Below are 19,886 nucleotides of genomic sequence, written 5' to 3' on the forward strand. Positions count from 1 at the left end.
TGCTGTAATTAATCAAAATGTGTAAACAATTCACTGAATCATCAAGTTATGGCACAGAAATTGTTCATTCAAAATCTGAACCACAAGATGTAGCGAGTTGTAATTTATAGTTCCAGTGTGATGCATATGTTGTATTACTGCTATATGTTCAATCAACAAATGTTTGGTAGATTTCTTTTCTTACTGTAAATGCCAGTTGGTTAATTAATAAAATAATGTATTATTTCTCAACAGGATAGGTAAAATTCAGAGACAAATTTCACTGTAGGGCTACATTATATATGACATTACGTTATTGTGTTTTTAAAGTGTGCAGTAGTAGGGGGTACATGGCTTCAGGTTAAATGTTTGAAGGGGTACGGGACTGTGAAAAATTTGGGAAACACTGCTTTATTGTATGTCTTAAAAAGCTAAGAGAAGATAACATTTAAAAAAAATAGATTTAAGACCATTAAATGAAACTTTGTGAAGCCTAAGTGCATTTCTGCTCTTTATTGCAGTTGGGTTAAAGGAGCTTTTGTAGGTGTTTAATAAGAACTGTATTTACTATTTATATAGCTTTATATTTTGCAGTCTGTTTTAGTCAAACTGACAAACACAGGAGGACAAACCAAAACAAGGTGAAATGTAGCTGTATCATTTTGGTGTCACGATTTTATATTCCTGTTAGCTTGGCAGTGGAGTGTAGATCTGGCAGCCGAGCCGCGTGCCTTTGAAAACTTTTTTCATTTGGCGCAGCACTGTTCTGCACGAAGCCAGAGTGTTCTGTGTTCTGGCACCGCGGTGTGTCAGGCGTGGGCGTGCTCGCTAACAGAATGCCTCAGGGATCGAGCCACTGAACTGTGATGGAGCCCGGGTTGGTTAAAGAGCCTGATGTGCAGAGCCATGATAACGTGGTTAAATTGTATCCGTTCAGTTTGAAGCTTCATCGAACCTAGTTCTTATATGAAAATGCAACATAGCCTCGCCCTTATGAATAACACTTAATTATGGCTGGTTGTAGTAAAGCTCTGCTGTTTTAGAAAAGAAACCTCAAAACGAGGCAGTGACTTTCAAATTCATTGTAACCTAATTACCTTAGCACTGAAATTGAAAACTGCTTTACAACTTTTTTTTCTCTTTCAAAACTCTTTTTATTACAATTTTATTGGCACTCAATTAACAAAGATTTCCACGTTTGGTACAGTAATTAAATGCATTACAACAAAAAACAAAAACTTCCATAACGGCAGTAATAGTGTTAAACAAATTGTCAAGCAGAGCAATAAATATTGGATACCCATGAAATTAGAATGTATGCATAAACACTACCAATCAAAAGATTCACCCTAATTTTTCCAAATATTTATTGCAATTCAAATAGTGCAAGTGCAATGAATAGCTTGAAATGGTACAAAGGTAAGTACTAAACAGCCAAAGTCTTAAAAAAAAAAGGTTTGTTTACCCAAAACTGAAAAATAATGTACATTTCAGAATTTTACAAATAGGCCTTTTTCAGGGAACATGAAGTGGGTTAACAATTTAAAGCTGTTCTGCAGCAATGAAGGTTGAATCAGTTTTGAAAGCTGGTGCTACTCATTCCTACAGGTGTTCCAACTTTTCTTGGTTACTTCCAAAAGCAGTGTTGGAACACACTGTGGTACCAGACCCTCATAAGCATCAGGTGAACAGTATTGTTCATGGATTCCATGATTTCTTTTTCAACTCAAATTGCTTATATGTTCTATGCTTTAATTTCAGAGTGCAATGACACAATAAACTGAATCATTTTCAGTAAAGAAATGGAAAAGGTGTGGTGTTTTGACCGGTAGTGTATATGTATGTAGACACACACATACCCACATACATATGTACGTATACACGTATAAATAAACATAAGTTAAAAATAGATACAAAGTAAATAAATAAATTACACACAGTATTCTGATATTTAAAATAAAAATAACTTCATTTTTGACAAATGATAGTAGTGATAAACTCAGTGATATTTAATTGATATATTTGATTCACTAAAGTGATATCAATGGTAAACTCAACTCTTTATTGATTAGAGAATCATTGGTCAGCATCACACCATGAGCATGCAGGGTGTCCCATGACCTTGTACAGAGTAGGTGGGCGTAGAAGGTGAAATTATTATTTAAATGCTTTTGAATAAAAAGATAATTAAAGCCACCAAATGCGGTGAGAGAAATAATAAAACGTCTATTGGAAACCATTGCCAGAAATCATCTGGTTGGATCTCATAGAGGTCAACATGTGAAAATCTCAAATTTAAATCACTTTAAAAAAAAAAAAAAAAAACGGAATTTGATGACAAACAGTGGATTTCAATGATCACTACTGTATCAGTGTGTCGATCTGTTTGTGTAGCTACTAACACTTCACTGTGTTGATCAATTCAAATCTGCTAATTAGTTGTTTTGCATCTGTTGCAGCCCGGGCCGATCCAGCGTCTCCTATGATAATGAGATAGTGATGATGAACCATGTGTACAGAGAACGTTTCCCAAAGGTACTCACTCACTCACTCACTCACTCACTCAAGGCAAGGGAAATTTATTTGTGTAGCGCGTTTCATATACAAAGCAACTCAATGTGCTTTACATGATGAAAAAGTGCAACAGAAAACATTCAACAGCTCAAAATCAATAAGAACATTAAAGTTGGCAAAAATTAAATTAATTAAATTAAAACATCAGTAAAATCATCAATAAACACATTACATCAACAACATGACCAAAAATCTCTCTCAATCATACGCAGTAAAGAAAAAAAGTGCCTTTAACTTTGATTTAAAAATGTTCACATGTGATGCTAACTTCAGTTCTGCTGGCAGTTTGTTCCACTTCTTTGTAGCATAACAACTAAAAGCAGCATCACCATGTTTGCTGTGAACTCTGGGCTCCACTATCTGACCTGTGTCCATAGATCTGAGAGACGTGCTGGGTTCACACATTTATACACCAGCAGTAGAACTTTAAAGTCTATTCTGAGGCTGACTGGGACCCAGTGTAAAAATTTTAAAACTTGAGTAATGTGTTCTGACCTCTTTGTTCTGGTTAAGACCCGAGCTGCAGCGTTCTGAACCAGCTGTAGCTGTTTGACTCACTCACTCATTATTAGGATTAGGGCTGCTGATGATATCCTCCAGAGCCATCAGCGTTAACTCCATATTAGACGTAGTTTCAAGCTCCCACTGTGTAGCATGAACAAGTGGTGGATTCATTAAGTTTCTTTTTAATCTAGACTTCCGCAAAATAAATTGTAAAATCCTCAGTAGGGATGCACCGAAATGAAAATCTTTGGCTGAAAATAAAATACCAAGGCCGAAAACCAAAACACCGAAAGAAACTATTATGCAAATGAGTAGTACCATTGCGTTCATAGCTCTGAATGTGTACTAACCTCATTATTAATGCTTCAAAAAATATATAAATAAATAAAAAATGTGAAAATGTTTATTTCGTACTGACATTACAACAATACACAATATAAAATAACAAATACAATGTTTAACTTGATCTCACTCGTACATTAAATAATAATGTACAGACCTGTAACTGACTGGGCTGCTGAAAGAGTTGAATTAAAGAAGTTTTCTCATTAAAACACAAAGTGCATTGAAGTTCTTGATGAAAATCTGCTTCTCTGCTTTATTGTGTGTTTATTATGTGTCTCCAAGATGTACACGCTCTGTGTGCTATGATTGCGGAATGCATCATTTCTTGTAGAAAAGTGTTTCGGACGAAAACCAAAAATGTACTTTAAGGCCATTTTCAGTTGCCAGAATTTTGGTGCATCACTAATCCTCAGTAATAATCATCCTTATGGATCCACCCACAGGAGAATTGGGCACAATTCATTCCTCGGAGTGATGATTTCTTTAATCTCTAAAGGTCTTAACTGTGTATTGATAACTATGTGTGTGTGTGGTTGTTCCTCCTTCAGGCCACGGCCCAGATGGAGGAGCGCCTGTTGGAGATCGTCACTCACTTTTCTCCAGACAGCGCTCTCCCGCTGGCCGACGGGGTGCTGGGCTTCATCCAGCACCAGCTGGTGGAGCTGGTCAGAGACTGTCTGGACAAATCTCAGACGGGCCTTGTTACGTCTCGGTACTTCGCTGAACTGCAAGAGAAACTGGAAAAGTTGCTTCACGAGGTGAGGAAGAAGCAAAATGACCTCACGTTTACCCTTTTAAATAGGAGTTTGCGACTTTAAAATTGTCCTGATCTGTGTTCAGTCGGGACATGATGAACAGTTGAAATGGGATTGATTGATTGATTGAGCCGGTGGGTGATGCGTGAGCTGGAGACTATCAGACGCTGAGCTGCACGGTTCTCGCACTTCTTGTTCCTGTTGAGATAAAAAGTGGTTGCTATAGCGACCTGGCCCAGTATTTCTGTGCATGTTGTCAGACAGAAGGCACAGTGGACTTGCTGTGCCTCCAGCTGAACTAATAAGTTCGTTCCCTCCCAATGCAGATAAACCAAAGCTGACCATTGTATGTCTGGATTATTGTTTCAAGTCCAATATGTCAATAGATGCAACAGTTTTAGGAGTGTAAATGTTTAAAATGTGATAAGCTGGTGAATGTAAATTTTTTGAGTTTGAAAATGGATCAGTTTTTAAAGGAGTTTTTATATTATTAATAACTTGTAAGAACTAATATTTCAGAGTCCTTTGAGTGGCAAATTGTGTTGTTTTCCAATAAAAACATGGCACCATTCAATGACTTCAGTCCTTCTGTCATTGTGAAGCAGAAGTCTTTGTTACTTTGAATCCATGGATGACTCAGTGGAGGCTCCTTTAGCCATTATTTTTTAGAATGTTGTTGTTTAAACGGCTCTTACTGCTGATTCACTTCTCACATGCAGCCTGTTCATTATTATCTCAGTGCAGGGTTCTGTGTTCCAAAGTGTTTCACCTTAAAACTGCATATGACTAATTTGCTTTTGACCACCAATATTATTTAATGATTAAATTTATATTTATTTATTTATTTATTAGTATTTATTGTTTGAACAAGAAGCAAAGTGCTGTCATTTTGTGTTATTTTGTATTATTTATATTATATATTATATTATTTTGTTCCTTATTTCATTTTTTTTTTTAGTGTCTTTTATCACAACGGCCATATTTTTATCCAGACTTTCTTGCTGTGTTCCAGGCATTCGAGCGTTCTGAGAGCGAAGAGGTGACCATCATCACTCAGCTGGTGAGGAAGATCCTCATCATCATCTCCCGGCCGGCCCGCCTCCTTGAATGTCTGGTAAGCTGCATTGGAGAAATTCTCTTCCTGATTAGAAAACATGATTAGTTTGATTGGAAACCGATAACAGAAGTTGAACTGTTGAGGGATAATATATGTGTGATAGTAGAGAGTGAAGGAAGTGATATTTGTAGGACAGGATGTATTTCCTTTTCTGTTCATGTGCGTGTCCAGTGTTTCAATCTTTCATATCAGTGATCGGAAGGAAACTGAATTTGTTTTTTAAACTTGGATAAAATGACAATACGATAAGAGAAGCCATTTGAATTGTCATTGTATTAACCGTTGAATCTTAAAGGGAAATACAATAAATAATGCATATTGTATGTAGGGGAAAAACTGAAGTACGTTTTAATGATTTACATAATCAATAATTTAATTTGTCATTTGTGCATACACTAGTACTCCACACATAGGAACTCATAAACCATTTAAAAGGACACAAAATCACACAATTGATAGAAGCACATGAATATATTGAAATATAAGATACCACAACTGTACAAGAATATGGAGTAATACAATAGAAAAAAGAATAGTAATAGAAAATGTCTTGTTTTGGTAATAGATCAACTTCATGGTCTTTGATGAATATCAATATAAATGTTTCATTGTTACGTTTTGAAACTGAACAAAGATAAACAGAATTGTCATATACAGTCACAAGAATACAATTCAATAGAATCATGTATTTGTTTTAATGCTGTTTAGACTTAGCGTTTGGTAAAGTAACCTCCAAGTTTCACAACATCAAAGAATCTCAGGCTTCTTTTGTTGTTGCTGCAGGTTTTTCAATTTGCACTGAAAGTTTGACTTTTTCAAATGATTCCATCTCCTGTCGATTTGTTAACATTTATTCAATGATGGCCTGGTAACAAATTATAGGTGTTTCACATCTCAAAAGTCAGCAGGCGAGCTGTTGGATGTTCTCTATGAGCCTCTCAGAAGATGAAACCACACAAAAGCATGTGACTACGTTTAAATACAGGTTTAATGGGTGTTGTTGGTTATTAGAATGACTCAAATTGCAGCTCACTGGCCTCTAAGTCACATCACCTCAGCACTTTATGCTGCTTTTGTTCCCAGTTGTAAGTTTCCCACACATTCAGCACGCTGCTTTGCTGTTAACAGGAGTTTGACCCGGAGGAGTTTTACCACCTACTGGAAGCAGCAGAGGGTCATGCCAAAGTGGGTCAGGGCATCAAGACGGACATCCCACGCTACATCATCAGCCAGCTGGGTCTCACACGCAACCCTTTAGAAGGTAATGCTTTTTAGATGCGGCTCCACCCTTAATGCACGCTGCTCTCGCTATCTGTTGATTTGGTCAGAACTGTGGAAGAATCTTAGACAACATTTTATCATGTGTCGCATGATGTCAAGTTGCTTTGCTTACAACACTGGTGACAACTGAAGATCACACAATAAGAATATTGTGGTTTGAGTCATACATTTTTTTTTGACTATTTTGTAATTATTCATTTTCTTATAATGTTTTCTTAGTCAATAAAATAAAAAAAGTTTAACAAATGAGACTTTAATCAGAACAAATATTGTCCAGTAAGAGACTAATTCTGAGGCAGGCAGAGGGTTGGTGTGAAAGCTCAGAATAAGATGTCATTTGAGCCAATCAGAATTTCATTTGACATCAGAAAGTTTTATGCTATTATTAACATATTAGCAATTAATAGAGAGAACTGGCGCTATTTATCAAAGTGCCTTCCTTGCAGGGTTTGCATGTTTTTCTCTGGTTTTCTCTTACAAAAATATGTGTAGGTGTATTTTGATGTATGTAAAATGGGTTAAAGGTTAAACCAGGCTCCATTTCTGTAATCTGCTTTTTTGCCCCCCATTTTGTTGTTCGTAGACATGGTGCAGTTCGAGCAGTATGAGGCCAGTCCATTGGTGACAGTGGAGCCTGAGGCTAATGTAGAGGTAAAACGTCTTTTATTACAGACTAGAGCATTGTAAAGACACAATTCAACTGTAAAGTGACTCCAAGGCTAACCCAACAGAGGATCTAATATATCTCAATATAATAAGAAAATTGATGCAAGTGCTTACAGAAATGTGTCTTTAGACCTTTTTGACTTCAGACTTCTTAGGTAGTTTGTGAACGTTATGACGTATCTAGAAATCCTAGTATACATTTAATTGTTGACGTTAATGGTAAATAATGAGACTTCTGTTTTCAAGGCTAATGATGTTGTTTCTCTCTGTGTAGAACAAAAGTCCACAGTCACTGAATCCAATGCGAAGAAAACCTCTTGAGAGTGACTTTGAAACAATCAAACTCATCAGTAATGGGGCTTATGGGTAAGGAAAGAATGCCAGATTTTAATTTTTGAAGTGTTACGTTTTTTTAAAAAAAATGGCCATGGCTTAGTTTTTGTCCCATGGACCATTTTTTTCCCTGTTTTTGCCTCATTTATTATATCAACATCCTGTGAGAGATTTTCAGAAGATGGCTACGATGTGTCGTGTGTTTTTTTTTTTTTGTTTTTTGGCAGTGCCGTGTATTTAGCTCGACACAAGGAGACCCGGCAACGCTTTGCAATAAAAAAGATCAACCGTCAAAACCTGGTGCTGAGAAACCAGATCCAGCAGGCGTTTGTGGAACGAGATATTTTAACGTTTGCTGAAAACCCGTTTGTTGTGTCGATGTTCTGCTCCTTTGAGACACGGCGTCACCTCTGCATGGTCATGGAGTATGTAGAAGGTAAAGTGGAAGTGATTGATGATGCTTTTCAAACATGAAACATACCGCTCTCTGTTTTCTGACTTTATGCAGCACTTTGAGGGGTCTGTGTTTTGCTTTATTTTCTCAAATCCCCTGAAGTTGTTTTTCTGGTGCTGACAGTGTGAGAGCGTATTGCCAGTCAGCCGTGGGCTTTAAAGGATTTCTGTTCACAGGTGGGGACTGTGCCAACTTGTTAAAAAACATGGGCCCACTGCCCGTGGAGATGACCAGAATGTACTTTGCTGAGACCGTCCTTGCTCTGGAGTATCTCCACAACTACGGCATTGTGCATCGAGACCTGAAACCAGACAAGTGAGATCACACGAACAAGCTTTCACCTCATTCCTGCTGCCTCCCATCTCTAACAGCAACATTTCTATTGTGTTTCTGTCCCTGCAGTTTGTTGATCACATCGATGGGCCACATCAAGCTGACAGACTTTGGTCTGTCTAAGATCGGCCTGATGAATATGACCACCAATCTGTACGAGGGGCACATGGAGAAAGACACCCGGGAGTTCGTGGACAAGCAGGTGGGTTTGTTTGAGCTCTAAATTTGAACTGGTTGATGCAGGAAGTTGAGGTTTGTTTTGCTCCGGCAGGTTTGCGGCACTCCAGAGTACATTGCCCCTGAGGTGATCCTCAGACAGGGCTATGGGAAGCCAGTTGACTGGTGGGCAATGGGGATCATTCTCTATGAATTCTTGGTGGGCTGCGTCCCTTTTTTTGGAGACACTCCCGAAGAGCTGTTTGGACAAGTCGTCAGCGGTGAGTGAAGAGAACCATGTGGCTCAATTTGTAAAGTCAAGAATTTATTTTCTTCCTGAAATAGAAACGTTCTTTTCTCTTTGTAGACGTTCACAGTCAGAATAGAGTGAGTCCTGTGTGTTAGCCCTCACAGAAAGTGTGTAAAGATTTCACACTAATGGCTGCTGCGTAAACTGGTCCATTGAAATAAACGGGCCACCAAATGAGCTAATCACCAGATAAACTGGTCACTAGATAATCTGATCACCAGATAAATTGATCACCAGCTAATCTGAGCACCAGATAAACTGGCCACCAAATTAACTGACCATTAAATGAACTGATCACCAGTTAAGATGATCACCAGATAATCTGACCACTGGATAAACTGGCCACTAAATGAATTGATCACCAGATAAACTGATAAACTTTGAGTATTTTTTCCATATTTTTTGTGTTTTTGGAGTCATTCAGTGCTTTTACTTTGGGGACCACACAAAAATAGACAGAGGGCTGCATGTGAGCTGCCAGTTGCCAATGCCTGCTGTGACTCATTCATTGGCATCTGTTCTGGATTTGTGATTGGTCTCCATTCCTGTGACTATCAGATGAAATCATTTGGCCGGAGGGAGACGATGCTCTACCCACTGATGCCCAGGACCTGATCACCCGCCTGCTCAGGCAGAGCGCTTTAGATCGGCTGGGAACAGGTACTGATCAACTTTTGCCTCAGAATGTTGGAAAGATTCAGTGTGGTGACATTTTCACAGGAGGAGGAAGATTGTATTAAAATCAGCTCAGACATAAGAAATTTAAAGACAATGTCAGCTAGACTTTAGCAGAAACCAAAAGTCGAAATGATGAAATGTGCTCTGTCATTTTACTCAGCGATGTTTATGGTTTTGAAGGTGGAGCCTCAGAAGTGAAGCAGCATTCCTTTTTCCTGGGTTTGGACTGGAATGGACTCCTGAGACAGAAAGCTGAGTTCATCCCTCAGCTGGAGGCAGAGGACGACACCAGCTACTTTGACAGTAAGTCATACCTTCATCTTCAGAAGATGGACAGTGCTCAATATATTCTTCATGTCAGTTTGTCTCTCAGCTGCTGTGTATGGAGTTTGTCCTCAACATCGCTTTTCTATTCTCAGCTCGTTCGGAGCGTTACCATCACTTGGCGTCTGACGAGGACGAGGAAACAAACGATGAAGAGTCTTCCCTGGAAATCCGACAGTTTGCCTCATGGTCACATCGCTTCAGCAAGGTAGAGTCTCACCACTGATTTGGAAGGTCAGGGTTTGGACGATGTGATGTCTAGATCAGTGTTTTTCCACCTTGGGCTCAGGACCCTGATGTGGGGTCGCCTGAAATGTTTAGTAATTGGTTAAGAAAAGAAACGAAAATACTGATTAAAAATACATTTTCAAATCTAAAAAAAAAAATCAAATCAAAACACAAATCTTTAACAACTGTATTCTATACTTTCACTTTGTCAAACATAACTTGAATTACCATAATATTAAAATGCTTTATTTATTTATTTTTTTAATTCTGAGCTGGCACAACTTGTCACTAACTCTGGCTACTCTGTTATACTGTATTACAAATACAAACATGATCAAAAAGTAATTATAGAAAAAATATTTAGGATTGCCAGATATTCTTGATATCAAAATGGAGTCATGATCCAAAAAAGGTTGGGAACCACTGGTCTAGATGATGACCAACAGTTTGAGAAGCGGACGCAAACATATATTAAATTGCTATATCAAAACATCAGCCGTTCTTAGCCTATACAATATATAACAACATACACCAATTTACATATTTGTCATAAAATCATTTGTTTTGATATTTTCAACCTCACAATAAATATATTTCACTATCAAAAGATAATCTGTTTATTCTTAAAGAAAAGTAAAAAAATAAATTTAACGTTAAATTTGAAACTGTGTGTATAGTATAATGGGTGTATAAAAGCTGTTTGTTCCTAAAGGTTTACAGCAGTACAGAACATCTGGCAACGCCGTCCACCCTAAGCTTCTCCTCAGATCGAAGCCACAGTGAAGACAAAGAGGATCGCTGTGACACCAGTGGTTCTGGTCCCTCACCGAGCTCTGCTGAAGGCACAGTGGAGAGAAAGCCGTGTGGACTCATGGCCAGGTGGGCAATTGGAGTGAAACGGATCCTGTTGTTCTGGGGTGGGGTGATTAAAGTGTTTCAGGTAGTACTTTAGGGCTTACATTTTATAAAGCTGGTCCTCTGCTGGTCTTCTGCTGTCTGCAGCCTCCGCCCTCGGGCTTCATCCAGCTCCTCCCAGTCCGAGAGGAGCACCAGTCCTCTGGTGATGAGCAGCACCCACAGCCTGGAGACCATGCCCCGGTTCGCCCTCTCCACAGATGACGAAGGTAAATTAAACTTTGCATTGCATATCTGCTCTCCAGATGTTCTCCCCACCCCCCAGAAGCCTCCACACCAGGTGTCACAAAACATGAGTTTACTTTGAACTGGTATTGCTTTCAGCTGAGGTGGTGGTGTCAAATCTGCGAAGGATCAGGATTCGTAGCAACAGCACCGGAGCCAAACACTCCTCTCCTAAGGACCCGGTGGTTTCAAGGCGGTTCGGCAACCAACTGGAGACGCCGGACAGACAGAGGCTTCCATGTGGAGGAAAGGTCCCCAAATCAGCCTCGGTCTCAGCCCTGTCCCTCATCATCACCACAGGTACTGAATGTTATCACCTCCAGGTCAGCAGACGGGGGGGAATAACTGGAGTGGTTTTGCGATACTGAACGAACAGGTTCTGTCCTCATCCAGAAATAAATGATACGTGGACATTTAAATGGTTCCATGTGCAAAACTTGTCTCCATGCGCAGAGAAATCCATTTAGTGTTGGTTATGTTGTAGAGATGGATCAGGTTTAGTAAAGTGGCGGACTTCAGCAGACAGCTGTGGTGAACATAAAAACTGTAAATCACTGCTTTTCACTTAAATAACGTTACAGATTTCAAAAGAGCTGTATTTATGACGAAGGCTACTCTGTGGCATTAAAACATCATGGATGAAAGACAAGTTTTTCTTAAAAAACATTTTTTTGAAATCTGCACTTATAACATGTTTTATGTTACATTTTTGCAGCGTCTTGATTGAATAAATGTCACAGCAACTGTATTGATATTCATTATTCTACACTTTAAACTAAGGGTTTCCTGATCCGTTATTGATATCGGTCCGATTTCAATATGGGATTATATCGGCCAACATGTCTAATCTGTGATGTATATATATATATATATATATATATTTTTTTTTTTAAATTCAATTGTAGAATATTCTGATGTTTAAGTTTGAAATGTATGTAATTCATTGGTTAATAATAAATAAGTCAGTATTTCTCATTCCTGTTGTTGTAATATTGCATGATCAAGCCTTTACTAACATTCCACCCTACAAAATAAGTACATAATGAAGCTATGTGTGGTCCGTGCTCATGTCTTATCTTGGTATGAGCCAATATGCAATGCTGCAATATCTATATCATACTGGAATTGAAAGCGTTGTATTGGGACACCCCTACTTTAAACTCAGATTCACTAAATACTTCCTTTAACACACTCTCCATTCTACACAACAGTGTAATGTGATTCAATACGACAGCTCAAATTCTAACCTTGGCTGTGCCAAGAAGATGATGTTTAGTTTGAGTTTAGATTCCCCAAAAAGACATTTGTTGTCAGTATAAAGTGGGTGAATTTTGGTGAATAAATGGTTAATTTACCAATTGGTAAACTTGTTGTTGAGTTCATTAAGAGCAAAGGGTGTTAACTATATAAGTTTGGACTGTCCACACCCATTCATGTGTGGACTAACAGTCAAAGTATTAATCCAGCTGTCCTTACTTTACTTCAGATGACTCTCCAAGTGGCCTCCAGCCAAGTCCCATCTTCGCTCGCTCCCTGTCTTCCAACCCCTCGTCTCGTGACTCATCCCCTAACCGGGATTTGTCGTTCAGCCCCGGCAGCCTGAGGCCACCCATCATCATTCACACCTCGGGGAAGAAGTACGGCTTCACCCTGCAGGCCATTCGTGTCTACATGGGCGACAGTGACGTGTATACTGTGCATCATATGGTGTCGGTGAGTCTTCCAACTAACCTCATGACAAAACTTTTCTGAAGTGTGCATCTTAGACATCTGATCCTTGACTGTGAAGGCAGGTGTTAGATGTGGTGTTTGTTTGAACTCATCTCCGCACTGTGCTCACAGAGTGTGGAGGAGGACAGCCCAGCTCACCAGGCAGGCCTCCGCACTGGAGATCTCATCACACATGTAAACGGAGAGTCTGTTCAAGGCCTGGTGCACCCTGAGATGGTAGAACTGCTGCTAAAGGTGAAACCTCTCATCTTCGGCAGCCTCTACGGTTTTCTGAAAAGTTGGTTTATATTAACGCGTCATTGTGTTCTCTCTGCAGAGCGGCAGCAAAGTAGCCCTGCAGACCATCGCACTGGAAAACACGTCCATTAAAGTGGGACCAGCTCGAAAGACCAAACACAAAGGAAAGATGGCTCGTCGCAGTAAAAAGAGCAAGAGGAGGGATAATTATGACAGGTCAGCTCACTATGATGACTAACTTTATATTTTTAGGTTTTTATTGGTGGACAACTCTCTGTCTCCCTTTTGTGGTAAAAGCAATGAGCAGCAGCCAATCGCAACATTTTTTAATTGAGATAAGTTACTAGTAAGTTACTTATAAGAAATTAATATTAAATAATTTTTTTAAAGGTAACATTTAAAGTTTTATTGTTTTTTGTTTTAAGACGACTTTTCATTAAAGGACAAAAAAAAAACAACCGTATGCTTAAATGCAACTGGTACACATTTCCTTTATTTAGGCTGCACTTTGTAGTTCTTTTCCTCGGCGATTTAAACACAGAAAAATCTAACCAAATTGATTGCTTTAGTCCTCAAAAAAAAGCAAATAGAATTAACATAAAAGTTGAGTTTCTTTCTCCTGATCGATGGAGTTTAATCTAAACAGATTGACTTCACCTTTTTTGGGTTAATGCACTTTCTGTACTTTTGGAGCAATGGGAGCTCACATTGGCATTAAAGGTTGTTTTTTTAGCATCTTTGGGCATTAAAGTTTACTTTAAATAGTCTGTTGCTGGAGGACGGATTATAGTGAAGATGGGGCATGTTGTGTTGTTATGTTACGTTGTTATGTTACGTTGTTATGTTACGTTATTACGTTACTTTACGCCCATAACCGTTATTTTGTTCAGTTATTGATTTACTCACACAACATTGGTGTTCTCTTCTCAAATCTTCTACAAAAAAAGACAATAAATTAATGTGTTGGTTCCATCTTATAGTTGTTTGAATATATTTTGTCTTATTTTTTTCTCTCTCTCTCTCTCCATAGGCGTCGCAGCATTTTAAAGAAACTATCCAAACAGGGCACGGTGATGCACAGCAGCCGCAGCTTTTCCTCAGGTCTCCATCACTCCGTTTCCTCCAGTGAGAGTCTTCCAGGCTCACCCACTCACAGCCTCTCTCCCGGGCCCTCCACACCCTGCCGGAGCCCCGCCCCTGACCCTCAGGGTCTTGGTGAGTTTATATTGTTGACATGGTTCTCACTGCAGAGGATTTATTTACTTTATTCTTTCTTTTTTTATTCTTCATTTATTAAAGGTTCAAGGGCATTTTACACATTAATAGTCATGTTTACACACACATTAAAAAAACCCACAGTAAAATAAGATATCTATGACATGATTTTAAAAAATGTTTTCTCAAAATTGCCTTTTGAGTCTTTTACTTTAATAACTATTTACAACCATAACTGAGGAGTATGTACAAATGTAACATACAGATATCTACAGAGACAATCCAGCAACAAATTATTTTCATATTTATATCCAAAATATCTTACTTCCAATTTGTCTGTGATCGAAGTGAGTATGTGATTTTTGATTTATTAAATTTTTGTGAATATTTTCCACCTCTGCTCCTCAGACAATCACTCTCCACAGAGCACGTCTCCGTGCTCCAGCTCTCCCAGTTCCCCTGCTGCACACATCCGTCCCAGTTCCCTCCACGGCCTCGGCTCCAAACTGAGCACACAGCGTTACACTAAAGTGGGCCGCCGCAAATCAACCAGCAACATTCCTCCCTCGCCTCTGGCGTGTAACTCATCCTCCAATCAGCCGCTCTCCCCGCAGCGTTCGCCTTCTCCTCTCCCGGGTTTCACCAAAGCCCTTCACACGTACCACGGGAAAACTCTCTCTCCTCCAACCATCGTCAGACACGTTGTTCGTCCGCGCAGCGCCGAGCCGCCCCGCTCTCCTCTGCTGAAGAGGGTCCAGTCGGCGGAAAAGCTGTCTGGAGTTTATCACGCTGATAAGAAGTTATACACTCCCCGCAGACACACGCTGGAAGTGCCGTTTTACTGTGAAGGCGACCTGCTGAGTGACTTGGAGGCAGAGGGAGGTTGCGGGAGCTCCTACGTTGGCATCGACCACGGCAGATTCGGAGGTTACATCAGCGGCCAAAGGATGCGGGACTCTGGAATGGAAAGGTCGGAGCAGCTGATCGTGATGCGGAAGCTCAATCTGTCCGAGCGGCGAGACTCTTTTAAGAAGCAGGAGGCCGTGCAGGAGGTGAGCTTCGACGAGCCCGAGGAGAAAAATGCCATCGCTACGGCGGCAGCTGCTGCTGCTACAGAAGCTCAAACCGTGTGGATGCGTCCTCAACCTCAAACCAGTGAGGAGGGGGAGCTGGAGGCTCCACCCGTGAGGAGGTTCACACTCGTGCCCCAGATCGCCGTTCAGGGCTCGACAGAGAGCGAGGAGCAGAACGAGTGGGAGCCATGTTCAGATGAAGACGACGGCACAGAGAAGCCTGAGGTGCAAGAGGACGATGTTACATCCCATCATCAACACGGGCGTTCCCCTCTCACCGAGGCTACAGCAGCAACACCTCAGGGTGCTGAGACGGAGAGGTCGGCGTGCGGAAAGGAAGGACTCGTTAGAAAGTGACACCAGCAGATCCACACCAACCGGCGAAAGAGCAGGAGGAGATTTTACTTGAATTTTTTATTGTAAAGAGTCGATTTTTGATGCATCGCAGACTTGTCAGGTCTTATTTATTATCCAAGTACAACAGGTTGGTAACGGGGACATTCTCATTGTCAGAACTGACCCTGTCAGCCTTTTGGAATTCATGTTTACGTCTTTTACACTTGGTTTTCTACGTTTGTGCTTTTTTGAATAAATATATGTGCGGTACAGACGAGTAGAAGCCCTGGGGATAACTGCAGTTCAACCAAAGGGTAGGAAAGCTCACAGCTTGTTTGATACTACACAATTTGTTTGATAAATAATAATGTCTCTCATCGTCGTCGTTCACATTTGTTCTGTACAGCCCACTTGTGCTATCAACAGTTATTTGAAAGTAGCCGAATGAGACCACACATCTGATCCTGAGCCAACATCACAACAGACAACACTATGCATACAGTGTGTAACCTTCATCGGTGCTTTGCTGCAGCAGCCTGTCATACACCTTTCACTCTTATTATCTACATTATCTTTTAAACTATCCACTTTATTTCCGAGGCTGCTGCTGCTCTCGATTAATGGATGTCACTTCCTGTGTGATGAATATATGAAATACAATTAAGAAATCAGCTTTTTAGGTTAAACCGAAACCTGAGTTCATAAATAAATTATGCTTCTAGCCTTTCACAACAAAAGCCCTTCAACACGTTAATGCTCTGTAACAATGTAAAATAAATCATCTTTGTTTAATAAAGAACTTAGTTATTTTAAGAAAAAAAATGGCCTTTTCACTACTTGTTACTGCTGTCTCACATGAAGTTGCACCCATAATATTTTTTATTTAGGTAAAAGGTATAGCATAAATACTTTACCACTCGTCGGTTTTTATATGTTTTCCTCAATTCTTGGTCACAGAATTTTTCTTTCATCATTGTCAGATAATCTCTCTTGAATTCTCACTGTACGGTAGTTTAAACATGTTTACCAAACTGATTTCAGAGTAAAATCGGTAAATTAACCAGCGAATTCCAAAGAAAAGCTTCCCTTTTTTGTGCGTAGAAGTACAAAATTGTATCGTTAAATAATCTTAACTTTTCATGAATTGATATGAAATGCCTCCGATATGTTTAAAACATAACTAGAACAAAGCCTCTAGAATAGAAAACGGCACAAACGCTGATGATCGATGTCTTCCCTGTTATTATGATGTGCTGCATAAACACTTGAACTCTTTCATCTGTCCGGTGAGCCATATTATATTTCTTAATTTAAAAAAAAAAAAAAAAAACCTAAAATTCAAACATCTTAGAAGCAACTGCATTTAGCGTTAGCATGTTTTTCCTTATTCTGCTGGTAATTCCCTCCACTTTCCAAAAACATATTGATTGATGTAATGATGTGATGAACTGGAATCCTGTCCAGGGTGTGTTCCACCTTCTTTGCAGATTAGGATGGGGTCAGCTACCGGTAACCTGGGTCCTAAACAAGTGGTAGTGAGCAGCTTATGAGTAAAAAAAATAGGTTAAACTGATCTGTGTTTTTTATTTTCATTTCATAGCTTCTGGTTTTCATCCAAATCCAAAATGTTAAGGTTTCATTTATTCAGACAACTTCTTATTTTCAGGAAATTTACTTTGATCTCCTGACATGTTTTGACTTCCAACTGTCAGTCTTCCACAGAGGAATCTACTGATTGCCTGATGGTCTCTGGAGAAGAGAGTTCAGAGACCAGTTCTCTCAAGTTGGCCACGCCCAGAAATAACTCAAAAGGATACGTGAAAGTGATCAGTAGAAGCCTCTGAGGAAGACTGTCAGTCAAAAGAAGTGTCTGACACAATCAACTTGCTTGAATTATTACAGCTTTTTTTTTTTTAATTTTAGTTGCAACGATTAAATGTTGTAGACTTTGCAGGTGTTGTTTTTGTCATTTTTGGGAGGATTTTCTCCCAGAAACTAGTTTGTCTTTTTTTTTTTTTTTAAAGGAGAACATTCATCAAATGTCCTGTTCTCGTGGCGATGTTTACATCCTAATGAAAATGCACTATTGTATTTCGACGTAAGTTTTGTATGTAAATCTCGACCTCCGAGGGCCAACGGTGAACATAAACCCAGGGCTTCTTTGAACAAATGTTGTCTTTGTATTGTATAAATATGGATGTATATTTTGGTTAAAAACAAAGGCTGTGTGTATTTTAAGCAGTGTTGAAGGACACAACATGTTGTACGATGGCGAAGCTGTTTTTTTATACCAATCACCTTGATGGGTTGACTGAACTTTACATTTTGTACCGTCATGTCTGGTTGTTTATTCTGCCTGATGTGCTTTTCAAGCCCTTCTTCCTCTAAAATCTTGTGACGACAAGCTTCCAGTGTTCCGTCATTGTATCAGTGAAACGAACAGACACATCTTTGACTCTGTTACCTTTTTGCATCCTGCACAAATTGTTTACAACTGTAAAAACATGCTTTGTACAGTCGACATGTATTTTTTATTATCCTGTGGCCGGATTTGTTAACCATAATTTTTTTTTTTATACCACGAGTGAACAGAATATTATTTCACTGCAACGTTACATATCTGATTTTGGATTCTGATCATGTCATATCTGAGGAGTATTTTGTTTGTGTTTACTTACACTTAAGAGCTGAGATGCTATAGCTTATTCAGTGAAAGGAAAGCTTAGAAAGAACAAGTAATACAATGGTATGGGTTCTGTTTTATATCTGATTACAGTATGTTCATACCAAACATGCGGCCCACGGTCTAATTGTCTGCGGCTTACCCAAGACAAATCCAGCAAAAATTGTAATTCACGAAATTGGAAGTAATATGAAGCCCAACATAATATACAAAATGCACAGAATGTCAATAAAAATACACAAAGCGACAACAAAAGCAAAGTTTCCAAAAATACACAAAAAACAACCATACAAACACACAAACCAACCATGCACCTAAAGATGCACACAATGCTAACGCAATTACTTAAAATGACAAGAAATACCCCCAAATGACAAAAATACAAGAAAACATAAAAATAGGCACACATTGACAACAATAAACAATGCAAAAATAACAAGATTAAAAAAAAACATGACTCAATACACAAAAAGTCCAAACAAGACAAATAAATATGCAAAATGACTAAAAGGTCAGAAAACAACAAAACTACTCAAAAAGGACACCTAACAAAGAAAAATTAAAGCTCAGATTGGTCATTATTCTTGCAGCTGACATGAATGTTGATAATGTGGCCCTAGGATCAGATACAGTCGCACTTTTGTGGCCCTGCTGTGATATAAGTTGCCTATCTCTGCCCATACATATTAGGCAAGTAGAAAAGTAAAGTAACAGGAAGCCATTATATTGATGTTTTTTATTAACATGGTGAGAGCAGATTCTCTCCACTGTGGATGATAAAAAGCTCCACAGATCAGCTTCCTACACTTCTAATCTTTATTGAGTTGTGTTGGGAGTGAAGCTGAGAGTCTGGGCTCTTAAGCGAATGTAAACACATTTAACTGACATCTGTCACCTCAGTGAAAGCTGACAAAAAGGTGTGCATGTGTTCTCCGTGGACTCTTGTGTTCCTTCCGTGCATGCTGCATGATACAAGCACACAAACTGTAACACTCGACTGCATGGTTTAACGGCAGTGTCGCCATGTACTGCTTTTTGTGCAACAGATAAAACTTTGTATTTCTCTTTGAGTTCTTGTGTTGACTTTGCGTTAACCAGAGCTCGATCTGTGGACACTGGTTTCCATCAGACCAGTGTAAAAACAAAGACGGGTTGATGAAAAGGAGCAACTGATGCGATAAATGCAGAGTGAAAATAGCTATGACCTGGTAAGCTTGTAGAGTAATAGTACTCAATGAATGAGAAACTATATGCTAAATCACATAATTACCTGGCGGCCCCAAAGTAAATGCACACAAAGAATTCAAAATACACAATAAGACAGCAAAAGTACACAATATCTCTCCCTAAACACACAAGACAATGACAAAACTACATGATAACTACACAAAGGAAAACTATAATATACAAAACAACAAAATACATACAATTTCT

General features: G+C 39.2%; 1 protein-coding gene across 3 annotated transcripts in view; it reads left to right on the forward strand.

Annotated features, from left to right (window-relative positions):
- mast3b (microtubule associated serine/threonine kinase 3b) overlaps positions 1-19,516 on the forward strand; it is a 45,616-nt gene extending 26,100 nt beyond the window's left edge. For all 3 annotated transcript variants that reach the window (XM_028443388.1, XM_028443389.1, XM_028443390.1), the window contains 21 exons: positions 2,439-2,514; positions 3,951-4,160; positions 5,170-5,271; positions 6,403-6,535; positions 7,139-7,206; positions 7,496-7,587; positions 7,782-7,990; positions 8,185-8,323; positions 8,411-8,543; positions 8,613-8,778; positions 9,366-9,467; positions 9,666-9,788; positions 9,905-10,017; positions 10,750-10,916; positions 11,040-11,161; positions 11,277-11,477; positions 12,664-12,890; positions 13,020-13,142; positions 13,225-13,361; positions 14,176-14,360; positions 14,769-19,516. In XM_028443388.1, the coding sequence (XP_028299189.1) occupies positions 2,439-2,514; positions 3,951-4,160; positions 5,170-5,271; positions 6,403-6,535; positions 7,139-7,206; positions 7,496-7,587; positions 7,782-7,990; positions 8,185-8,323; positions 8,411-8,543; positions 8,613-8,778; positions 9,366-9,467; positions 9,666-9,788; positions 9,905-10,017; positions 10,750-10,916; positions 11,040-11,161; positions 11,277-11,477; positions 12,664-12,890; positions 13,020-13,142; positions 13,225-13,361; positions 14,176-14,360; positions 14,769-15,790 (3,850 nt within the window). In that variant the 3' untranslated portion in view covers positions 15,791-19,516. The remainder of the gene's footprint in view (positions 1-2,438; positions 2,515-3,950; positions 4,161-5,169; positions 5,272-6,402; positions 6,536-7,138; positions 7,207-7,495; positions 7,588-7,781; positions 7,991-8,184; positions 8,324-8,410; positions 8,544-8,612; positions 8,779-9,365; positions 9,468-9,665; positions 9,789-9,904; positions 10,018-10,749; positions 10,917-11,039; positions 11,162-11,276; positions 11,478-12,663; positions 12,891-13,019; positions 13,143-13,224; positions 13,362-14,175; positions 14,361-14,768) is intronic.
- Positions 19,517-19,886: the final 370 nt, after the last annotated feature.

The sequence above is a fragment of the Gouania willdenowi genome, chromosome 4 (assembly GCF_900634775.1).
Source record: "Gouania willdenowi chromosome 4, fGouWil2.1, whole genome shotgun sequence".
Lineage (NCBI taxonomy): Eukaryota > Metazoa > Chordata > Actinopteri > Blenniiformes > Gobiesocidae > Gouania > Gouania willdenowi.